This window comes from Macrobrachium rosenbergii, chromosome 54, assembly GCF_040412425.1.
Source record: "Macrobrachium rosenbergii isolate ZJJX-2024 chromosome 54, ASM4041242v1, whole genome shotgun sequence".
NCBI lineage: Eukaryota > Metazoa > Arthropoda > Malacostraca > Decapoda > Palaemonidae > Macrobrachium > Macrobrachium rosenbergii.
Window position 1 is genome coordinate 35,136,515 of NC_089794.1, and position 22,871 is coordinate 35,159,385.

The window sequence follows — 22,871 nt, forward strand, 5'->3', positions numbered from 1 at the left end:
AAACCTCCCAGTTACAAGAAATAACTGATAGCATCACTGAGTTATCTGAAACAGGGGAAGGTTCTGCTGAAACTTCATGGGACGTGGTTGAGATATTTCCTGAAGGGAAGGGTTTGAGAGACATTTACTGCTAAGGGAAGCAGATCCAGAAAACAATACCCTCACAGCCACCATGGAACCATTAGGGACATAATGGAGTCATGGAATCTCTTAACTTGTTATATAACCCTTACAATTGCAAAAAGAAGGAAGAAGTAAGCATCCATGACCAATCAAACCTGAAGATCCTGGAAGGGAAGGCAGGCAGCAGACTGACAACATTCTGCTCTGAGTCGCTGCAAAGAGGCCTACGATAGGAGTTCCCTAAAGTTTCCACAGAAACTGACATACTTGATAATTCGCAGACCCTTCTGTCAAGAGTCAGATCCCTTATGCTTAGCTGGTTCACTAACATGTTATTCCTTCCTGGTGGAAATCAGGGAATCAGCACAATTTTCCATGCTTTTGTCTAAAGAAGGGCCTCTGCTAAATGGAACATCAAGGGGGATACGTCCTGCTCTGATACCTGATATGAGGCAGGGAAGTTGTGTCCAAGAACAAAGCTACTTCTTTGCCTTTAACCAGTTGTTCACACTGCTTAAAGCTCTTCCACACTGCCAGGAGTTTGATATTGTTAAAGCAACTTCTCCTTTCCTGATGAAGCTCCCAAACTCTCTAGAGCCATCAGGAGGGTGCCCTAGCCTACCACTGAGGCATTTAAACACAATGAGAAGTCTGAGTTTGAATGATTTGCCTACTATTCTAGTGTCTCTAAGAGACTTGTCGGCACTGTTCACATACTTAAGTCCAGAAGTTAACTTCTCGTGCAAGGACGGTTCAGGTAAAAAGAAAGGGCCTCATCCTGAGCCTGGCCAGGCTCAAAAACTTCCTCAGAGAGGCCATATGACCTAGAAGTGAGAGACATTACTTTGCTTGAAGTTCTTCTAAGGGCTAAACTCCACTTAGAAATGACAAGAAATTGTGAACCTGACACTACTGTCTGCAGCCATAGACAGACAATAGACTGTAAAGACTAGCAATGACTTAATGCCCAAAGACTGAACCAGACAAAGTCAAGATCCTTGGCACTCAGAATCCCATCATAAGAGATAACAACTAGCAGACATTCAAACCGAGTAGAACTTGGACCCCAAGATGATACGAATCCCTACAGGAGATACTACTCTCATAAAAACTCATGGGTCTGTGCTTAGCACACAACACAGCCTTGAAAATTTACACTTTCCCTACACACACAAACAAAAGGTACTTGCAACAGACAGTTTATCAAGACATGAAAAGAAACATTCTCCATGGACATGGAAATCATCTATTTGTTCTGCTGAATACCCACCAGAACCATTGAGACTGGAGACGTCCAACAAGGCCTCCAACTTCCAAATGCTTTCAGAACACTAAACAGGCAACCGTAGAATACTGTAAACACCCTCATCATTAATGAGTATATACTGTAATATGGAAGAGAAATAATCAGCAATACAACATCTGGAGAACATGATAGTGCAGAATGTCAGTAGAGTCAAGATGCAGAATGCACAAAAGAATAATGAGCCTGTTAGTAGCTGGGATATGGGTGTCTCCTTTAGCATATGCAGTACTGTGGGAACAGTAGTTATTCTTTATGGGTGACAGATACGTCACAACATTCAGACAATGAATGTGGGCCAAGCATACTTAATATGTTTGTCGTAAAACAAAAATTGCCTGCTGTGTACGGCCAGAATTCGAAACTCTCATACACCTTCACTGCCTCTACTTTCAGTACTGATAACCATGTCCTAGTGTGCTATTAGCTACTTACATTTCAAAGAGCAAGACATTGCCATGTTCCCTGAAAGGTGCCTACAAGTGAGCACCCACACTTAGATAGCCAAAAATTTAGTTATTCAAATTACAATAAGTATTTAGACCAGATTAAGTCTGAGCGGCATTAAGGATACAGTAGGTTTTTAGCCTAAAACATCAGTCTGGATATTTAGTCCAAGTGGTCTGGTTAATGTATAGAATGTTCAACCATAAAGTGGTTCCTAAGCACTGAACAAAAATAAAAATGGATATAAGCTGGGGAACTGCATATTCTGAATTTTATTTTATAATGTACTTGCGATGCTGACATATTGCATTTTTATTTTTGAACCTTGAAATTCTCATCAGCTGTAAGCAAAGATGGATGCAAGTACAGTAGCTCTTTATAACAGATAGTATACATATCATGGCAGTTTAATGGCCACTGACACTTCATGTAATATTTTTAAAAATCTACCTTCAAACAGGACCACTTCAACAACTGTAGAAACTGAACTTGTCCCTCTCAGTCTGCCTGAAACACGAGTGGCTTGGTGGATCATCTTGCTAGCAGTTCTTGGTGGACTGCTACTGCTTATCCTCCTGGCTCTGGTACTATACAAGGTAACATTTTCACTAATATGTTTTGTTTGGCATTTCATTTCAAACATAAAATGACTTTCAACACTTTCCGTCTGAATTCCTATGTGACATAGTCCCTCATCTAAGCCTTGTCTCTTCGACATTCTGGGATCTCTTACTGGTTGATATCGTGCTACTTCCATAATTACTGTATATCGTTTCTATAAATGACTCCCCTTTTCCCCCTCTCCATAGCGGTTCTAGGTATTACAACTGCCAGAACTTTCAGCCCAGTAATTTCACCCCCGGTAAACTGAAATCCGGTTTCATTAACACCCGATAACTTGACACCCAAAATAAACAAATAGCCTATTTAGAACACGTTTTTTTTTAAATAGCTTAAGGCAATTACCTTATTTAGGAAATGTAAATGACATATTTGATTGTTTCATAAGTTGAAGTCTTAGTTTACATATTATCAAATACATAAGTAACATAAAGCTCCTGGCAGTATAAAGACTTTTTTTATAACCATGTCTCGTACCATTCAGAGCACCATGGAGGAAAGAAACCCTTAGAAGACAAATTACATTTACGAAAGGCAGAAAAACTGGTGGAACAAAAATTTACTGAAGGCGTGGAGTGAAGAGTTGCAAAGCACGCCTGTTAATTTATGTAGGCATGTTTACAAATCTTCACTCAATGCTTCCAATAAATTTTTTACCAATCAGCATTTGTTTTCTGCCTTTCATCTAAGAGTTTCTTTCCTCCACGGGTGCTCTGAATGGTACGAGACATGGTTATAAAAAATGTCTTTATACTGCCAGGAGCTCTGATGCAACTGCTAAATGTAACTTACAGTATATACAGTTCTTGAATAAAAAAAAATGTGTAAACTAAGCCTTCATCTTACAAAACAATCAAATTATGTCATTTCCATTTCCTAAAGGTAATTGCTTTAAGCTATTTCAAAGAAATATCCTTCTTAAATAGGCTATTTGTTTATTTTGGGTGTCAAATTACCGGGTGTTAATGAAACCGGATTTCAGTTTACAGGGAGTGCAATTACCCAGGTCAAAAAACCAGGAGTCTACCATACCGGCCACCATCGTAACATCCGAAAACCATTTCAATTTAGATATTTTGGAAGACAATCTTCTAAAACCTAATCCATCATGAAGTAGAAATTACTAATCTTGTGAATGTACAGTATTAATTAATGCGTGCTCTTCTGTTTATCAATACTTAGCCATCTCTTGCCACTAGATCCACGGTTTTATTAACCTTCTGACTACTGTACCTTCTTCATATTGGCATCACGATCCTTACCACTGTTTAGCTTCATAAAGGTTCTGCTAACTTCTAAAGACATCACACTGTCTCCTGGCTCTACTGTCGTGTCACCTGAGATTTCATTCATTCAGTGGATTCTCCAAGTACCGTCTTCATCGTTCCATTTTCATTCTCAAAAAGAATTTTTCCTTTTCACTCATGTGCCTTCAATGGTCTCTTTGCATCTTTTATATCTTGCTTAATTCACTTACAATATTTCATACATTTTATTTTTCCCTCTGTTTAATTCAGATACAAATTCTTCCAATTCAGATACAAATTCTTCCTATTCCTCTTCCCATGACAAACTCTTTCTCCTCTTCCCAGTTTTTCCTCTCCCTGAGCTTGAAGGTTTTTTCTGTTTTTTAACCTGTGCATACTTCTATCACCAGGTCAGTTGGTGAGTGTGAGCATCCATTTTCTACCTTTTGTTTGTGTACTGTATTTGTTAATAAAGTTTACATGAGATCAAAGCTATATAATATGCTTTTACTATCAAATACTGTATCCACTTCATTTGTACCAGCATTTAGTATTAAATCTGGTGATTTGTGTACATCATTTAGCATTAAATCTGGTGATTTGTGTACATGAGTTACAAATGTTGCCAATTGTAGCCTGTTCTGGCAATAATAGTGTTTCAAATCTTGTAGACAAAGCATTAAGTTTAGCTGTGGCTATTTTAATATAACTGTAAAGACTTTATCAAAGATGTTACTGCCATATTTCCAACTACCTTTTTTGCTTAAACATTCCTTGTGATTGGCCTTAAATTACTTATGGTATGTCTGCATATTGGCTAAAAAATCTATAAAAATATCAAGACACCTAAATGATTTACAGTTCTGTACTATACTCCAAACAGTATGGGTTCTTCCGACGCAAAAAGCAAGAGGAGATGAAGGCACACAGAGATCTCGTGAAATCATTGTCAACTCGTGAAGCTACAGCAGGTGAAAACAAATAGAACAAAGCGAAAGCTGTGCAGTATGTGTGATGTAACCAGTCTTACACGTCCTGCATGCTGTTTAATGTTTCCAAAGGAAGTGCACTGCCTTCCAAGCACTTTGCATGGTTCATTGTAAACACAACTAGGGCACTTTGGTGCATTATTTCCATGCCAACTTGCATTACGTTCTACCTTTTACTACTCCTGTTACTTTCTTCTCACTTTAGTGTCCAACTTTAACTTTTCTTGTGCTAATTAAGAAGATTATCTTTGAGCCAGTCCTGAGAGAGGTTTGGAATATCTGACACAGTGGTTGCCTAAATTAGTGGTGTGTAAACTAAAACTCACAATGTAAATTTCTTCAAAAACATGTAAACATTTCTACATTCTTAACCACTGTTTGATGTTTAGTGGTCTGGTCAGCCTGTATCATTTGTCTATGCTACATAGAAGGTTCACTAAAAGTGTAAAAAAAACAAATTATTAGACCTAACCAAACGGTTTGTTTTTTGGGACAATTTAAATATTTATTTATACAGTATATTTAAACTATTAAAAGAGTGATCCTTACATGCTGATCATGCTTTCATAAAGGTTTTTAATTTTCTTGCAAAATTTCTGCAACTTCTTTAAACAATCATGTTAATCTTTTGCATGCCTACTTTATAATACTGTATTTACATGAAAAATCATTTCCAAACTGAGTTTCTGAAGCCATGTTGTTTGTGTTTAAATTTTCCTGCTTTTACCAGGGACAAAGTTTTGTGTACCGTACAACTAGGAGCTTTAGGGTAAAAGAACCTTGAATTTTTTTCACTGCATTCACTCTTCTGCGTGCTCTGAGGTGGGGGTGTCATTATCACCTATTTCAAAATGGTTAGTCTGTGATAACTAAGGTAAATGAAAGGAATAAGGGGAGAGAGAGAGAGGAAGAAAGAGAGAGAGAGAGAGAGAGAGAGAGAGAGAGAGAGAGAGAGAGAGAGAGAGAGAGAGAGAGAGAGAGAGATGACCGACTAAAACTTACTAGTCCGTTCCAAGGAGACACCTTAAAAAATCACTGAGGTGGGCAAATCCCAAAGTGTACCCTATTCTTGAACTAGCCAGTTAAGGTGCTAATCACTATCCAGAGAGAGAGAGATGACACACTAAAACGTACTAGTCCATTCCAAGGAGACACCTTAATAAATCACTGAGGTGGGCAAATCCAAAAGTGTACCCTATTCTTGAACTAGCCAATTAAGGTACTAATCACTATCTCAGAGAGAGAGAGAGAGAGATTTTGAAATCCTGCATCATTTCATACACAAATGTTTTAATGGCACAAATGAACGTGGAGAGAAAGATGGTGAGCAGAGTCAAATGGAGAAAACAACCCACAAAGTATGACGTCCACCCTACAACTATATAGGTAGGCCTATTCGCCACAGCTAACAGTTGAGGCAGATCAAACTAATACAGTATCTGTGGGCATGAAACTTAACGAGCTTAGCTATAATTTGGCACAAAATTAATCAAATGGCCATGTTTTCCACTTAAATCCTCAGTACTTAGAACAGTGTCATGTAGGAGGGTAAGTTTTGGGGTGCATTCTCCTGGTCTGTTAGAAGTTGAATTCACATGCCATGATGAATAAAAAAACAAGTAAAAAATGCTGTATGAAACTCTCACCCACAGCCCATGAAACTTTCAGCCTTGGCCCATGAAAGTTTTAGCCACAGCCCAGTGGTGGCATGTGTTGTTGGTACCTATCAGATGCACGATCATGACTAACTTTAACCATAAATAAAAAAAAAAACTGAGGCTACAAGGCTGCAATTTCGTATGTTTGATGACTGGAGGGTGGATGATCAACATACCAATTTGCAGTCCTCTAGCCTCAGTAGTTTTTAAGATCTGAGGGTGGACAGAAAAGTGTGGACGGACAGACAAATAGCCATCTCAATAGTTTCCTTTTACAGAAAACTAAAAAAACCTGTGAATTTTTCCTACTTTTGTGATATTAAAGAATGTTGAGTCACCCAACATTTTTTGTTTAAGCTTCACCAAACTGCTGTGTATTTAAAAGTGCACCTTGAGTAGCACAATGTAGTCGGTAATAAATTGTCTTAATGCATTAATCTGTCCATCTGCAGAATTGTTTCTACTTTTGGATTTTTCCCAAGATAGTGACCGGCAAGGATTTTGTGGTGTGTTTAGCACAAGCCCGTTGGGCATTATTGTAAAAACAAACAAAAAACTGTAAATATCAAAGATAATTGCACTGCACTGAATTTAACTGAATTCAATTCCATAAAGATAATGACCCCCAAGAGGAACTAGTCCTAGATAAAGACCCCCCGAAAACCCTTGGGGGGGGGGTCCCTATCTGGGAAAGATCCCTACTTTTTACATCATCTGTTCTTTGTAGCCTGTCTTTAATTATATTTCTTCCTCAACTTTTGTTCCAAACTTCACTTCTCACCTGCAAACAAATGTTATAAGCAAGCTCTTAAGACTAGCAATGCCTCAATAAACTAGTTCAACTAACTTAAAATAACAAGTGCCATGGAATCTGCAGCTTTTTCCTGTATTTGAGGCACTATGCAGCCAATAGGCCTATATCACAAAGCATAAATATTTTTCTGAATATATTGTGAATATGTAGCGTCATAACTAAGATTTCAATAGCATCTAGATACAGTTACAATTCTACTTGCAGAAATGCTCCCTTCTGCACAGTTTTTTTCTATTTTTCAAATAGATATTCTATTCCATGAAAATCTGACTGACTCAACTATAGACTTTTTCGGCTTCTTCTAGAAAAGTGCGTGTATACTATGAATTACAGTTGTGCTTCAGATATTGGAGTTTATAAAACAGGTCCAATACTTACGAAGGATTACACTGTGCAAGCAAGCATTATTAGTCTAAAACACACACACACACATATAGCCTATATATATATATATATATATATATATATATATATATATATATATATATATATATATATATATATATATATATATATATATATATATATATATATATATATATATATATATTGAGTTTTCACTGTCATAAATGCTATAAGCCTATTGGTGCTATTGCATGAGAAAGATTGAACTGTTTCCATCGAGAACAGATTTTTATATATAAGAACGATCGTGAACCATACTTCGAAAAATATCACCTACACTTAAGGATATAATTAGATAATAAGCAGAGGCAACAACGTGTTGTTAAGTCCAAAGGACATCCTGAATGTTTAACGTCAATATGAACAACAGGCCTATTGAACTCCTGAAAGTTTGACGTACATATTCAACTCTGAATGAAAAAAGGTAAAAAGATTCTACGCAAAACACAACGCGAAACTGCTGATACGCTAAAAACGTTAAAATGTTCCTTTTAACACACTATAATACTACGTATAAAATAAGGTAAAAGCAAAAGTGAAGATGAAGCACCAACAAGTTTTGACTTCCATAGGCCTAAGTGGAGAGCATAATTCATGTTGTTAAGTCTACTAAATGGGTCTACACAAGATATTTTAAAAACGAAGCTATTGCCAAAATTAATGTAAAAATACTGTACTCAGCTTCACGAACATGAAGATAATAAAAAAGACACCACTTCAGGATATAAGCCTACGCCATTGTCTTTCTGGTCATAAGTGTCACCAATACTGAAGCAAACACGTTCGCCATCGGACTTCCCGCTTCAATTATTATTAGGATCACCTTGGTCGTTAATCTTAAAAAAAAGCATTAATCCACTTACCTATGCGAATAGTAGTACAAATTCAGAATCATCCAGATGTTGATAAACAATCTTGTCCCTTGAGATCACAACCACAATCACTACAATCTTTTATCGCACAAATTTGTTGTAAAAAAAAAAAAACTCGTATTACATCACGTAGCAATGGTAACGGACGCAAACTGACATCAACTCTGGCCGTCACGAGTTGGTCTCCGATAACGCTTGGTCAAACCAAACGGCTTCAAGTCAAGATGGGTGGATGGGGGTGGGGGTTTGGGAGGAAGGAGAGCCCACTTCTAACCAGGATAATGATCGAAGCGTTTCTTTCGCACTGCCCTATGAATTATCAAAGAAATAAAATAAGCAGTTCTTCCAATGATCACAGACAAATAACTGAAGTTTTAACAGGCGTTACTTCGGCCTGTTACCTGCGCGTCACCTCCGAGGTGCTATTTGGTACTTTTTTTTATCTTTTATTTAGAAAAATACATTTTAAAGTTCATTTTACTATTCAACATATATGCAATATATGTCATTTATGTACAAAATCAACACATATATGTCGTTGCTGCTTTTTTTCCGTTTCAAAAATTCCGCCGTTTTCTGTCAAGGTAAACAAAAGTCGGTATTGAGGACTAGGCTATATGCTTAGCAGAGATGATAAATACGAGGTTTTTAGTATTTTTTTCTATTTATTTCTTGTACACTAACATTAGTACTTAGGTAATATCTTTTAAATAAAGGAAAGGTGGAGGATTTAAGAGCCTGGCAATATGGAAAATAGATCTCAACACAAGAAAATACCAAAGCGGATAAAAGATCTGATATTAAGACACTCGTCCTCTAAAATGTTAATTGCCAATGAAGTATAGGGACCACCATTAATATAAAAATACTTTTTTATGACAAACCTATAAAAGTGATTCCCGCGTTCTTTTTTATTATGTTATCTTCTTAAACAGGCGTGGAATTCTTTTAACTGAAGAGAGATACTCTATACCGGTCCCGGTCGTTTCGGCCGTAAGTCACTTTAGGCCGTAACATCCAAAACAATGTAAGACGTTATGTTTATGGTATTTACCGTTATGTTTATGGTATTTACCACTATTATTTCATGTTTTACGTACATCCCCAAGGGGCTGGTACTAAACACGTCGCCCATTTTGCACGTAAACTGCTTACGGCCGAAACGCCCCGAATGCCTCTATACCACTGGGAAGGTCTTGAGCATCCTCATAAACAGACCAAACAAGGACTCAGTATCTACCTATCCATCTAGATTAAGCCAGGGTTGTGCTGGCACGGGCTCTTGCTCCTTAGCATCCCGTAACTCATGATGTAGCTCTGCTGAGAAGTGACCAAAGGCAAAACAAGAGTAGTTTACGGGGGTGAAGCGGGTATTCGCTAATATCACTCGGTTCTCTCTAACCACCAAAGAGAGATAAATAAAACTGGTAACTAGAGCCCACGAACAGTCAACTCAGAAACGGAGAACTGTCAGATCGGTCGCTCATTCAAGTACTTTGCAATGCTGGACTGCTTTTAACTATTTTTATTTGTAGTTCAACCATTTCTTTATAATATGCTAAGGAAGACGAAAGAAAACCGTGAAACTATGCCACAAAAAGCCAAAGAACAACTGGCAACTCGGCTCGAGTCGCCAACACCCACAGGTTTTGCCCACCGTCCGGTGAATGTGGCAAATCAGTAGCCTTATCGGAAGGGTGCCGCTTGCAATACTGTCCCGTGCTAGGATCTGACACCTTGAGTAAGTATTCATAATGCTCGTCTTCTCGCTTATAATGTTATCTACGATTTATTTTCAGTTTAGATTAGGGTTTATTTATTTATATTTTTAACTGGAAACTTTGATAATAATTCTTTCACCTGTGCAAACGGTCTTCATTTTTTGTGTGACAAATGGAATACGATAAAATTATATTTCAAGCCTCGCTCTTTTTTTAATTATATGTCTGTTTAAAAATTGGAAATAAAAGAAAATTTCTCGGACAGTGTAAATTCAAGCGTTTTGTAAATACGCCGATATTCAGCACAACAAGGTCAAGATAATATTCGAAGCCACCTGCGATATTATTTTCAAGACTAAGTCAATTTTTTATAATGGTGTAGGAGGCGTCAGTTCAGTTCATGTAAACTTAAATTTTTCTTTCATTCACAATGAAAAATGAACTTTCAATGTTTGTCTCCAGGTAACAAAAAAATGCGAAAACTAGCTGCTACATCGTGTTCAATCACAGAAAAATAAAAACTTGATTCTTCTGGGAATTTCTTGACACAAAGGTACTGAGACTGACAAGCACAAATCTAATTCAGCCTCTGGAAAGACAGAGTAGTTAACTTATACTGACACAATTTATCATGTGTCCTAATAAAATATTCAAAATTTTTTTTTAAACAAAAGTTATATTTCGAGGATGATATCCAGTCGCCATTGCGACCGAGAGCACCGAGAAAGTACCAGATTACTATCATTATTAACCTGAATGTCACAAAGATTCCCAGCATTCACAAGGGAACTGTTCGTTTTCTCCTTTGTATCCTCGATGAAAATGAAGAAATAGAAATTGGGAGTCAATAGCCATATGCTTGAAATTCAACCATGTCTATGCAGTACCTCCGACAAACCAGTATTACAAAGGAAACATTTTGGCTAGACCTAACGCATTTCTCTGGGCTACTCCCCAATGTTTCTTAAGAATCAATTTGTGGATTTTAAGCACAACTGCATCAAAAGGGAAACCAGTAAACCAAATTCCATCTCATCCATCATTTCTAAATTTACAATTCAAAACAGCATAGGCCTACAGTTGTCTCTGAACAATATAACTGCCTACATGCTGACTGATTAACCAGCAAAGCTTTAACCCTTCCAGGTGAACAGAGCAAGAATCGAATTGTAATCATCCTATCCTACCTTCCTTCCCCTTGTAAAAGAAAAAAAACTGGCACCAGCCCCAAGACTTGATAAAAGAACATAACCATGGGAGTTGGTTGCGATTTCAAATGGATCTTTATGAGGTCATTAACCCCAACAGAAAGAATACGGATTTGTTCTTTATCTGGACTAAGGAAAGAGTAATGAAGATGCCATATGAACATATCTAGGTAATATGATCATCCTCTCTCTCTCTCTCTCTCTCTCTCTCTCTCTCTCTCTCATTCTTTTCTAATCAAGGATGTGGCGATGGAACAAGATATAAAACTGTCATTTTCCCTTCACCATTTTTATCTTTCTCTCTTACTTTACCTTTATTGGTCTACCTCATCCAAATCTAAATTTCTCTCTCTCTCTCTCTCTCTCTCTCTCTCTCTCTCTCTCTCTCTCTCTCTCTCTCTCTCTCTCTCTCTCTCTCTCATTTTACCTTCATATTTCTTTTTCTCTATTCCATTTCATCTTGTTTTCTACTTTCTCTTGTTAATCTTCTTTTTCTCTTTCCAAATTCCTCTAAATTTCTCTCTCTCTCTCTCTCTCTCTCTCTCTCTCTCTATATATATATATATATATATATATATATATATATATATATATATATATATATATATATATATATATATATATATATATATATATATATATATATATATATATATATTTTATATATATATATATATATATATATTTTATATATATATGTGTGTGTGTGTGTGTGTGTGTGTGTGCGAGTTTGTATGCAACCAGACACTCATAAATGTAATGGCTTCGAACATCCTGAAGGAATTATTAACGCCGACCACACCCTAAAGCCTACACCGTCCACTTTAAAATTCTGTCGCAATGGACGTGACCACACACTAATCTGTGAATTGATACGTCATTTGTGTGCCTATCTTCAGGATTTCCTTCAGGTGAGTAGGGAATGACAGTAAACGTTCTTTGTAACACTGCAAAATATATTTATATTACTTTCTGTGTAATAAAAATCTACAAGTATGCAGTAAACTATATTACTATGTAAAGGACAAAAGTTCCAAAACTATGCTCCTCATCAGTGTTTGCTTATTTTAATTATTATTATTATTATTATTATTATTATTATTATTATTATTATTATTATTATTGTTGTTGTTGGAAATTGCATTAATTTAAAGGACAAAAGCAAAGACTTCCGAACACTTGAACGGTGCTCCTCATCACTGTTTACATTATTATTATTATTATTATTATTATTATTATTATTATTATTATTATTATTATTATTATTATTATTGTGCCATAAAATCCACAATTATATAGTAAATGCATTACTTTGTAAAAGACAAAAGCAAAGACTTCCGAACACTTGAACGGTGGTCCTCATCAGTATTTAACGTAAACACTGGTGAGGAATACCGTTCAGGTGTTCGAGTGTCTTTCCTTTTGTCTTTTACACTTTTACTATATAATTGTGAATTTTCATTACATAAACTATTTTTCAGAGATTGTGAATTTCTTAGCATTAATGTTACTAATATCAATAATAAAAATTATGATTACTATGATGACGATGATGGTGATTAACATCACCATTCCACACTCAGCATGGAGTCACATTTTCGTTGCTCATATCTCCAAGTTCCCCTTCGGATCAAAACCTTGAATAACGTCGACATTTTCGCAGACAGATCTTTTAAACTGGTCACACAATAGGACTTGGATGGAACAAGAGTTCCAAAAACCCCCCATTTAATTCCAGTAAACCCGAACAATAGCAGACAGTGACTTTTTTTTTTTTTTTGCCCTTTAGTTCACTATAAATCAGACACTGAACTGTTTTCAATAGCCCCCGAAAGGCGTTCTAGTACTATCTTTGTAAGGTGATCTGCATTTAATAATATAGGAGTTCTCTGAGTGAGAAAAACTGCTGAAACTTTTCACTCCCATAAACGTAAATATCCACAACAATAAGGTATACTCTAGCTATCTTCATTAATCTTTATATCTACATCAATGACGGCTACTACCATGACTACCAGTACCATAGGCATTACTAAAAATAATAGCAAGTCAGAGAATAACTCAACCAATATACGGTGCCATAAAAACAATTTACCAAGTGAATTTGCTGTGGCCTATCACATCGACAACAGTTAATTTTCTTTTCCACGTTCCTCCCTCAACACCCCACAACAAGCCATTCTCTCTCTCTCTCTCTCTCTCTCTCTCTCTCTCTCTCTCTCTCTCTCTATCGCTCTCTCTCTCTCTCTCTCTCTCTATCTCTCTCTCTCTCTCTCTCTCTCTCGTTTCAGCTTCCTGACTGGTTATTTTTTGACACATTTCAAAACATACTTTATTGAAAAAACCAAAAGGCTTATCTAGTTTCCATTACGAGGCGTGTAAATCAACCACCAGCCATAAAGGAAGAAGCAAAATGTAAAAGGAAGGCAGACGATGGAGCCACGTCTTCACAGAGAAAGGCTTACAGAAACGGGAGAACGCCCAAATTGTGAGAAAATACCGAAGCTTAAATGAAACACTGTAACAGAAAAAGCGCGGCAAATAGGACTGTAGGAAGAAGGGAGGGGCTGGACAAAGTAAAGAACAGGAGAAAAAGAGGTAGAAGCACCTGATATCATCTTGTTTTATTTTACAGAAATAGTGTCATATATTTATCATAGAAGTCTGTACAGTGTAAGTGTGCCTGTTTGTGGGTGCTTGCGTTTGTTTGTTTGTATGTACTGTACGTCTGGTTTTGAATATGCTCATACGTGCAAACGCGTAAACAACTGACGCTGAACTTGCAAGTGGGGAAGACCAATATTTAGTCGGTTAAAGCCATAAAAGGCTTTAATTAAATATGCCGTGTGACTCAGAGCGAGCAAAAGACAAATCTCGTTCCCCCGTTTATTATTTCAGTACAGAATCATAGAAAACTTATTATTTTTAAATGGAGACTAGAGAGACCGAGACGAACACCAGAAATAGAGGGAGGCAGAGAGCCCAAAGATTGCCATCCTTCACATTCTTTCGAACCCCTTTAAGAAGAGCCAAATTCTAATTCTAGGTGGAAAGCTCAAATAATACGCGACAGTCAATCGTGGAGGTTTATCTCTTGTTCCAACGAAATTTATGCGAAGGCTTACAGCCATATTACTCCACAGGAAGTGACGTCACTAAGAAAACACTTCTGTCGAAACCCTGATATCCCGTAACGCACTCTTCTTCGAGGAATCCGACCTTCATACCTTAATGGCTACCACACCTAGGCCAGACAGAGCTTCAGTTATTATTATTATTATTATTATTATTATTATCAATGTGAAGTTATACTGTTACTGCCCGCGTTTTCCTTATTCTTCCTCTGGCTTTAACCTTGAATGAGGCTGAAAATTTTAAAGACACCATCGAAATTCGAGAAACTATTGGACAACGACACTTGTGCCATTGAGGCAGCCCCGGCCAGTGAATAAAAAAAAATCCTCCCACCCTAGACAGGAAAAAACCACTGAAAGGACTGTTTCCATACTTTTGCTCAAAAACCTTCAGTGAGGTCCTTGAGTACTTGGGGCAGAAGATTTCCATCTGCCCAGTATTTACCACTAATATTCTGGCAAAGTGCCAAACAGTATGAAAAAAAAAGTTGTTTAGATTTCCCCATAACTTTTCTGTTTCTTTCCTCACTCACTCAAGGCATGAACTTATCTGAAAAGCAGCTGAAATTCTAATAGGTTCTCTATATTATTATTATTATTATTATTATTATTATTATTATTATTATTATTATAGTTGCTGATCCTCATCTGATCCTCATCAGGAACAAAACAAGCGCTATAGTCAACATTTTTATTCCACTGGAACGTTATTATTATTATTATTATTATTATTATTATTATTATTATTATTATTATTATTAAGAAAATATCCACAACAAACAGACAAAAGGCCACATGAAATAATAAGAAAGAGAGCGAAGGTGATGAGTAAAGAATGTTTGAATAGCCAAAAAAGAAAAAAGATAACAACTGACATACGGCTGGTTTCTAAATTATGAAAATATAAATAAAATATATAAAGATGTGAGCTTGGTAACTTGAAACTAAGGGAACTCAACCCCAGGATTTTGAAAAGTCATGGTGTTGTGAATGGTACACAGCCCAAGATTTGACAACACTTGGGTGAATCATGTGAAGCTAATGCTAAAGGCACAAAGTGTTTATATGTGAGGGAAGATTTACCACATGACCCCAAAACTGAAATTCAGTGGAGAAGGAAGACTGGGTTGGCTGACCACAAAGGAAGGTGGGACTAAAGGTGATAGCAGGGCAAAATTATTTGTCCTTGAAAATAAAGAATGTTATTCTTCATGATAAGTTAAATGCCTACCTTATTGCATCTGGGTTCACACCCTTGAACTTACATTCAAAGAATTTTCTTTTCCTCTTAGCTAAGCTGCCTCTATCACCTGAATTTGGAAACAAGTACGTCATCTTACTAATATTACTATAGGTTATCATAAATGTCTATCTGCAGTAATCCAAAATAGTACGTTGGTACCTCACATTCCTTACCCTTAACTAAAATTGTAATGGGTAGAAAAGCAACAAACTATACACCTTTACATCAGTTTGAAAATAAATAATCCACTCAAAAAAAAAATATACCATAAACCAGCTATTCATAAACTACAGTAAACTTTCCCATGAGCAATATGGAAAAGCGTGTTAATAAATTCCACACCCTTAGAATATTAACGTAAATATATACATAATAATAAAACAGCAAACATGAAATAAATATAAAAGACAGACGAAGAGAACAAATGAGTAGTTAATTCCACTTTACCTTTACTGAGGACTCCTGCTGGCGTACAGCAAACAGTGAGGAGGAAGAGCTAGAGAAGGGTTATTATTTGGAAGGGGGTCCCCCTCCATGAAAACTTTTTAAGTAATGACTTCCTGGGGTACTCTGTCTTCCATGTTGCTTTGGTTGTGGCTCATTGGGTGTCTGCCTCACTAAGAACCTGTTCAAAGACACTTTTGTTTGTTAGCATTTTAAGATTTGCCTGAACTGAGACATATTGTCATTAAAAAAAATCATTATGGTATGGCTTCCTACAAGTTTATCAGGGTGATACTTTTTGGCAAATTTTGCAGGCCCTCCCATATCCCACATATTTGCTCAATCGAAGAGGCAAAGAGGAAGGGGTATCCACCCCTGCCCCCTCCTCTCCTGAGGATATCTCCTCACCCATCTGTTGTTACTGTTCCTTATGAAGACCTAAGAGTTCTTCGGTGGTGAGTTCAGCACCGTGTTCTTCGACCAACTCCTCCACATCATCATCTACTTCCAAGCCCATGTCCTGTTGTCTTGCCCATAGACAAATTTCCTCTACAGGAGGCACAGCATGTTCAGGCTCAAACCCCTTAAAACCCCCTTCAGGAACACAATCAGACCATTCTTTTTCTCTTGGTATTGTAAAGTTCATGGTCCTTTGAATATCTAAGTCTATGAGATTTAGATAATTCAGGATGTGAAAATAATCTTTCCAGAACTCTCTGAGGGTGAGCTCTGTGTCTGATGTCACTTCAAAACATCTCTGGAAAAGTGACTTGGTAGAAAGCTTCTTGAAATTGGATATGACTTGAAGTTGGATATGATGGGCTGGAGGAAGGACTTGATTGTGTGAACCTGAATTCCTCCAACAAAGCATCCTCCAAGCCTGGAGGATGAGCATGAGCATTACTGAGGACTAGCACAACCTTGAGTGGCAAACCTCTCTCCTGCAGATATTTCTTGTCATCAGGGCCAAACACTTTGTTCACCCACTCAATAAAAAAAACTGCCTTACTTTTAGCCCACTACATAACACTCAACATGTTTTTCCGTACATTATATTTTTAAGAAAAACCCTTGGGTTTTCCGAGTGACACAAGCAAGGGATTAATTTTTAAGTCAACACTTCCACTGCCATACAACAAAAGAGTTAGCTTATCTTTCATAGGCTTGTGCCCTGGCAATGCCTTCTCCTCATGGGCATCGTATGTCTTCCTTGGCATTTTTTATAGAAGAGGTCTGTCTCATCACAACAGAAAACTTGTTGGGGCAGATATTCCTCACTCCACAAATTTTTTTGAATTCTACAATAAATTTTTCTGCTACTTTTTTATCTGAGCTTGCCTCAAACGATTCCACATCCGTATCATCATTCCAGGGGTTTCCTTATGTGATCACACGCAAATGCCCTGCTTTTTCACAAATGATGGCCTCGGAAATGCTGACACTGGCTTTGTATTTCTCTTTTATCCAAATGAACAATAAATTTTCAACATCATCAAATGTCTGTGTTCCTTGCGTCGTTATCATTATTACACCTTTTGCTGCATTAACACGGTTGATTTCTTTCTTCTTGCAAACTATGGTACTGAGTGCCAGGACTGACTTACTGTACATCCTTGCAAGATCAGTCATACTCATGCAATCCTCATGTTTAACAATACTCTTTCACCTCAGATCTATCATCATCCTCACAATTTTCTTCTCGGATTCATTCTTACAATGAACTTTCTTGAGAGCCATGATGAGTTATATTTTACTTTAAGCAACCAAAAACCACAAAAAATATAAATGGTTCACAAAGAAGTCAAGTGGGTGAGATATGATCCCAAACTGACCTAGGCCTCCTTTGTTTTCTGTCCTCACCACATGGAACCCACACGCCTGATTCATACAGGTTTGAACAAGCATTTGTACTCTGGGGTGAGCTTCGTGAACTGGGACGATTTTTGCAACCTTGGTGTACGAATAGCCCTCATAACAACATTCGTAATGAAAGACATTCGTACACCTAGGTTCCACTGCACTATAACACATACTATCTATAAACAAACTCATTTATACTGTGTATAAATGCCACATAATTATTTTTTGAATATGGATTTAAAAAGTCTTTCTTTAATTCACAAATACCCGAACAAGTACCAGATATGATAATGGTCTTTTCTCTCTTCTTTTTGATAGGCTGATTAGAAACACCAGCTGTCGTGCAGAAGATACTATGACACAAATGAAGGGCCTCTTTGGCCCAGTATTTCTGCTTCCAGCATCATGGATCATTGCGTGGCTGAGCATATCGACCACAACTCTGGCCTTCAACCTCGAGCCAGAATCTGCCCAGATTTTCTCTGATCCGTCGGTTGACCAGCAGCTAAACACAGGCCGCGAGTCTTACTTTGGATTCTCAGTGGCGCTGCAGAGGAATGCTCTGAGCAGTTCCAACTGGTAAGCGACCTCAAACTGGCAAGTGAGTCTATTCCAAATCTTATCTAGCGCAGTTGAGTTTCTCTCCACCACTCCTCCCTTACTTGTATATTCGTTCAGTTCCCATCATGCTCTATTCTGTCACGCCAAAAGTCAAAGCTAATATGAAGAAGGCGGTGTTATGTATTTTAATGTTTCTGTCCCTTATAACTATTAAAATGTCATACATCTATCCCTTAGTATTATTCCAGTTATCCAGTTTTTCAAAGCTTTTTAATTATCAATGAAAACCTGTTCTATCATGACCTATAATCAGGTTTTGCCCAAAACCATTTGTCACTACTCTAGTTTTTCTAATTTTTTGTTATTTTGTAATATAATTATGTACACCTGTAAAAATAAGTAATTCGTGCTTTAGTTCTGCTGATCCTAAAGCAGGATAGAACAGAACCAGTTTGTTGTAGTATTCTCTCTCTCTCTCTCTCTCTCTCTCTCTCTCTCTCTCTCTCTCTCTCTCGTTTTATCACTAGTACCTCTTTCTCAAGTCAGTGTGAAGCTAACAATATCCCTCACTCTCCTTTGAATCACTGTTGTTCATGAATCAAACATTTAGTTTTAAAATTCAAAGCTTCTTTTAAATATTTACTTGATGTTCAGGCTGGTTGTTGGCGCACCCAGGGCTAACTCCAGTATGTACATACCAACTCAGATAACAGAGCCTGGAGTCATCTTTAAATGCGACCTGCAACAAGATAAAATCCCATGTCAAGAACTTCGAATTGATCAAACAGGTGGGAATTGTTACAATTTAGTATTTCTTTTTATTTTATCTTAGTCTCATGAATAACCTAGGGTAGTTTCTACACCGTGTAAACATTTCAATGGTGTTTTCTGCAATGTGTTCACATTTTCAATAACTTACATTATTTTAGATATTTACGCCCTTCAAACACTCACACCACATGAAATATGATCTTAAAATGTCTATACGATATAGGATACGACATTCAACCGTTTATACAGTACAACACAGAAAATTGCTGTCACACGTTTACATTGCAGAAAATAACCCTCAAATATTCATATATTAATTAAAAGTCTTTAAACATCTTTTTTTTAATGAAACTGTACCTTAAAATAAATAGTACAGAAAATGCCCTTGAAATTTTGAATGCAGTCACCCATTGCATTGGCTTTTCACACCTCATTGTGATGCATTGCGGCTCACAATAGATCCATTCACGTCACTGCTTTATAACACCCCAACACAGTTATGTGGGTCTTACACATCCAGTGCATAAACCTGCTCCTGAGTCTACTGTGTGGTCTTTTCCTTCCACCATATTCTCCATCACCACCTTCTTCCTTCAGTGCAGGACATGTAGCATAGGAAATGGGAGGAGGCAGAAAAGTAAGATCCATGAGACAGTGGAAAGAAAACCTCCTGGAGGGTCTATACTCGTATATGTGTTGGAAATCAAAGGTCTATGTTACCGGGCTAAGATCATGCAGAGAAAAGTGACATGGAGGGGACTGGTGCAAGTAGTAATATGCTACAGGGAGGTCCATGAAGCAATGAAATTCAAAGTTGCAGTTTTCTCCCATACTCTGACAAAAAACAGTCTTTTTCAAATCCAGGGGAAACTGAAGGAAAAAAAAAAGTTGTTTACTGCATTTTTACCTAAATATCTTTGGTAATTTTTAAAAGTACAGAAAATTTTCCATTTCAATATACAGTATATGTATTAAGGAGTTATTTATATAAAAAAAAAAAAACATTATAGAACAGAGGAAGTCAAACAGCTGAGAGAGAGGTGGAGATACCATTAAGAAAATTAAATGAAGGGAAAACCAACTAAGCAGACCAATACAAATTCATATCCAGAAGCCTAGACTAGATATGTGGCATAAGTTGTCGATCCTGTCTTGTCAAATTTTCAAAATACCAAAAATTTAATTTTTTATTTGCTCCACAGGAAATGTGCAGAGCTTGCTGTATCATGACCTTAAGAATTTTGGTTGGCTTGGATCATCTCTAGATTCCCAGCCTTCCCGTAAGGACAACAGACAAGCTACAGCAGTAAGTCACCCAAATAAAACAAAATAATTGCTTTAAATGCTCAAAATTAGACAGATTCCTGAATTACATATCAAAATAAAGTTAATGAAAATGAGAATGAACTGAACATCAGAATTAAATCAATGTAAATGAAAAATAAAAGTCCATAAATATCTTTTATGTACTGTAGTCTGACATTTCGTGCCACAAAAAATAAAAGTCCACAAATATCTTTTATTTACTTAGTCTGACATTTTCTGCCAGATGTTGGCTATAACTACATTAGATGACTAACCAACTAGGTCCCTTTATAGTTGATACTAGTTTATTATCATTAATGCTTTTATGTCAGATTTCCCATTTTTGGAGTTAGGTGGAATAAGCTCTCTTCAACTTCTCCTAAATTTATTCCAGTTCTGACCAGGTCTTCATCTACACCCATCTCCATTATTTTCTGGGACTTGGCACTGGTCTTTGTCCTGTTACTTCCATATCTACTGCTGCATAAGTAACCTTGGTAGTTCTGACACCAGATGACTTACAGTCAGTCCATATCTACTATTCTGACTGATAGCTATCCTAACGTGATGACTGCTTCTTTCCTTGATCCCTGCATTCCCTTTTTTTGAAAATGCTGTGCTTCCTGTGGAGAAGTTTAGCACTGTCATCCTTCATCCCATCTCCTTAGGGTCTAGGATTTACAAAATTTGGCAACTTCATTGGACTTTGCATCAACAAGAATTTATTTGTAATGTATATCATCTTGGCAAGATGATTTTTTCTTGCTTATATGGTCATTCAAATTTTGTACTATTCTTTAACTTTACTATAACAATTTGGAGAAAATTTACAGAATTTGCATACATTTTGAATATCTGCATGAGATTTCTTTTTTTTTTTTATTTTGTAATAGTCTAATTTTAAGTTAAATTTTTCATTTTTCATGAAAAGAAAGCTAAAGTTTCAAGTACATTCTCAAAATCACTTGAAGCTAGACCTTAACCAAAAATAATGATAAATATAACTGTAAGGCAGACAACGTGGTTCTGTACCTTAATCAAAAAACATTTGTTCTTATTTCTCTTTTTTCTCTTTCAGAAAGTTTAGAATTCTCTAATCAAATAAAAGAATTTGCTTCTTTCCAACAGACATGTGCTCCCCGGTGGCAGAATCAATACTATGCCCAACAGAATCTCATGAATGGAGTATGTTACTGGCTTAATGCTTCGCTCCAAGATGCTCCAGCTCGCAAATTACTGCCACTCCTCAATTACGGTAAGCTGGCAGTTTTTTCTAAAAACCTTAACTGTCATTTATTTTGAAGTAGCCTACAGTTATACGACAGCAGTGTATTCTGTAAGGGATTTCACTTGACAGACTCAACCATTCCTGTAGTTAAATAGGAAGTGTACCTTACAGTCATTCTTCATGAATGATATTACTTAAGGACTCTTCAAGAAAAGTAGTAAAGTACATGCATTTTTCAAAATGAGAAGACAGACACAAGAACAGCATCCCAAATCATGCTACATACAACATAAATCTACCACAAGTTGTATACTCCATGTCACCCGTCAACTATTTCAGTCAACATAACATGACTAAGAAAAAATACAGGCTTAACACTTGAGCAACTTCCTTTGGAGATACTCTTTAATGAAACTATAACAACTAATCAAATACCGTAATGCTTTACAGTTAAGGCTACCAGGATCATCTTGTAACCAACAAAACACTACAGTGAAACCCATTTACCGTTATCATATGGCACTTTTAGTCAAGAAAATATATCAAAATAGGAAATAAACTCTTGAATCATCTTTTCTGATCAAGGAGAACTATGCTTTTATACAATGTTTTTCTATATAAACCCATCAGTCATACATATGCCATCTTTTATCTCCTAATCCTCCCCAGAGTCTCAAGTCTTTTGTCTACAAGACAGAAGAAGGTAATCTCGCTATACATGCACCATCTAAATCCTCATGTATATCTCAGTCACTTTCCTCACTTTGTGTAAATTGCAGATAAGCTAATAAGACCCATAGAGCTTGGAGGCTAGCACTCTCTACATGAATGATGTATTTGTATGAAAAAAACTGTACACAAAACAGTTTGTTTCCATAGATGCCTACATCACTGTTTACAAGGGAGGCCGAGAAGGA

The 22,871-nt window shown here is 36.7% G+C and overlaps 2 protein-coding genes across 4 annotated transcripts in view; both read left to right on the plus strand.

Annotated features, from left to right (window-relative positions):
- Window positions 1-5,426, plus strand: part of LOC136834964 (integrin alpha-V-like) — a 45,422-nt gene extending 39,996 nt beyond the window's left edge. The window contains exons 16-17 of the mRNA XM_067097904.1: window positions 2,334-2,469; window positions 4,625-5,426. Coding sequence (XP_066954005.1) covers window positions 2,334-2,469; window positions 4,625-4,726 — 238 coding nt within the window. The 3' untranslated portion in view covers window positions 4,727-5,426. The remainder of the gene's footprint in view (window positions 1-2,333; window positions 2,470-4,624) is intronic.
- Window positions 5,427-9,710: 4,284 nt separating this feature from the next.
- LOC136834965 (integrin alpha-PS3-like) overlaps window positions 9,711-22,871 on the plus strand; it is a 67,330-nt gene continuing 54,169 nt past the window's right edge. Inside the window, exons 1-5 of one of the 3 annotated variants that reach the window (XM_067097906.1) lie at window positions 9,711-10,220; window positions 18,408-18,668; window positions 19,305-19,438; window positions 20,624-20,727; window positions 21,855-21,981. In XM_067097906.1, the coding sequence (XP_066954007.1) occupies window positions 18,445-18,668; window positions 19,305-19,438; window positions 20,624-20,727; window positions 21,855-21,981 (589 nt within the window). In that variant the 5' untranslated portion in view covers window positions 9,711-10,220; window positions 18,408-18,444. Of the gene's footprint in view, window positions 10,221-18,407; window positions 18,691-19,304; window positions 19,439-20,623; window positions 20,728-21,854; window positions 21,982-22,871 lie in introns of all 3 variants that reach the window. The other 2 variants (XR_010851942.1, XM_067097907.1) reach the window with 2 other exon arrangements.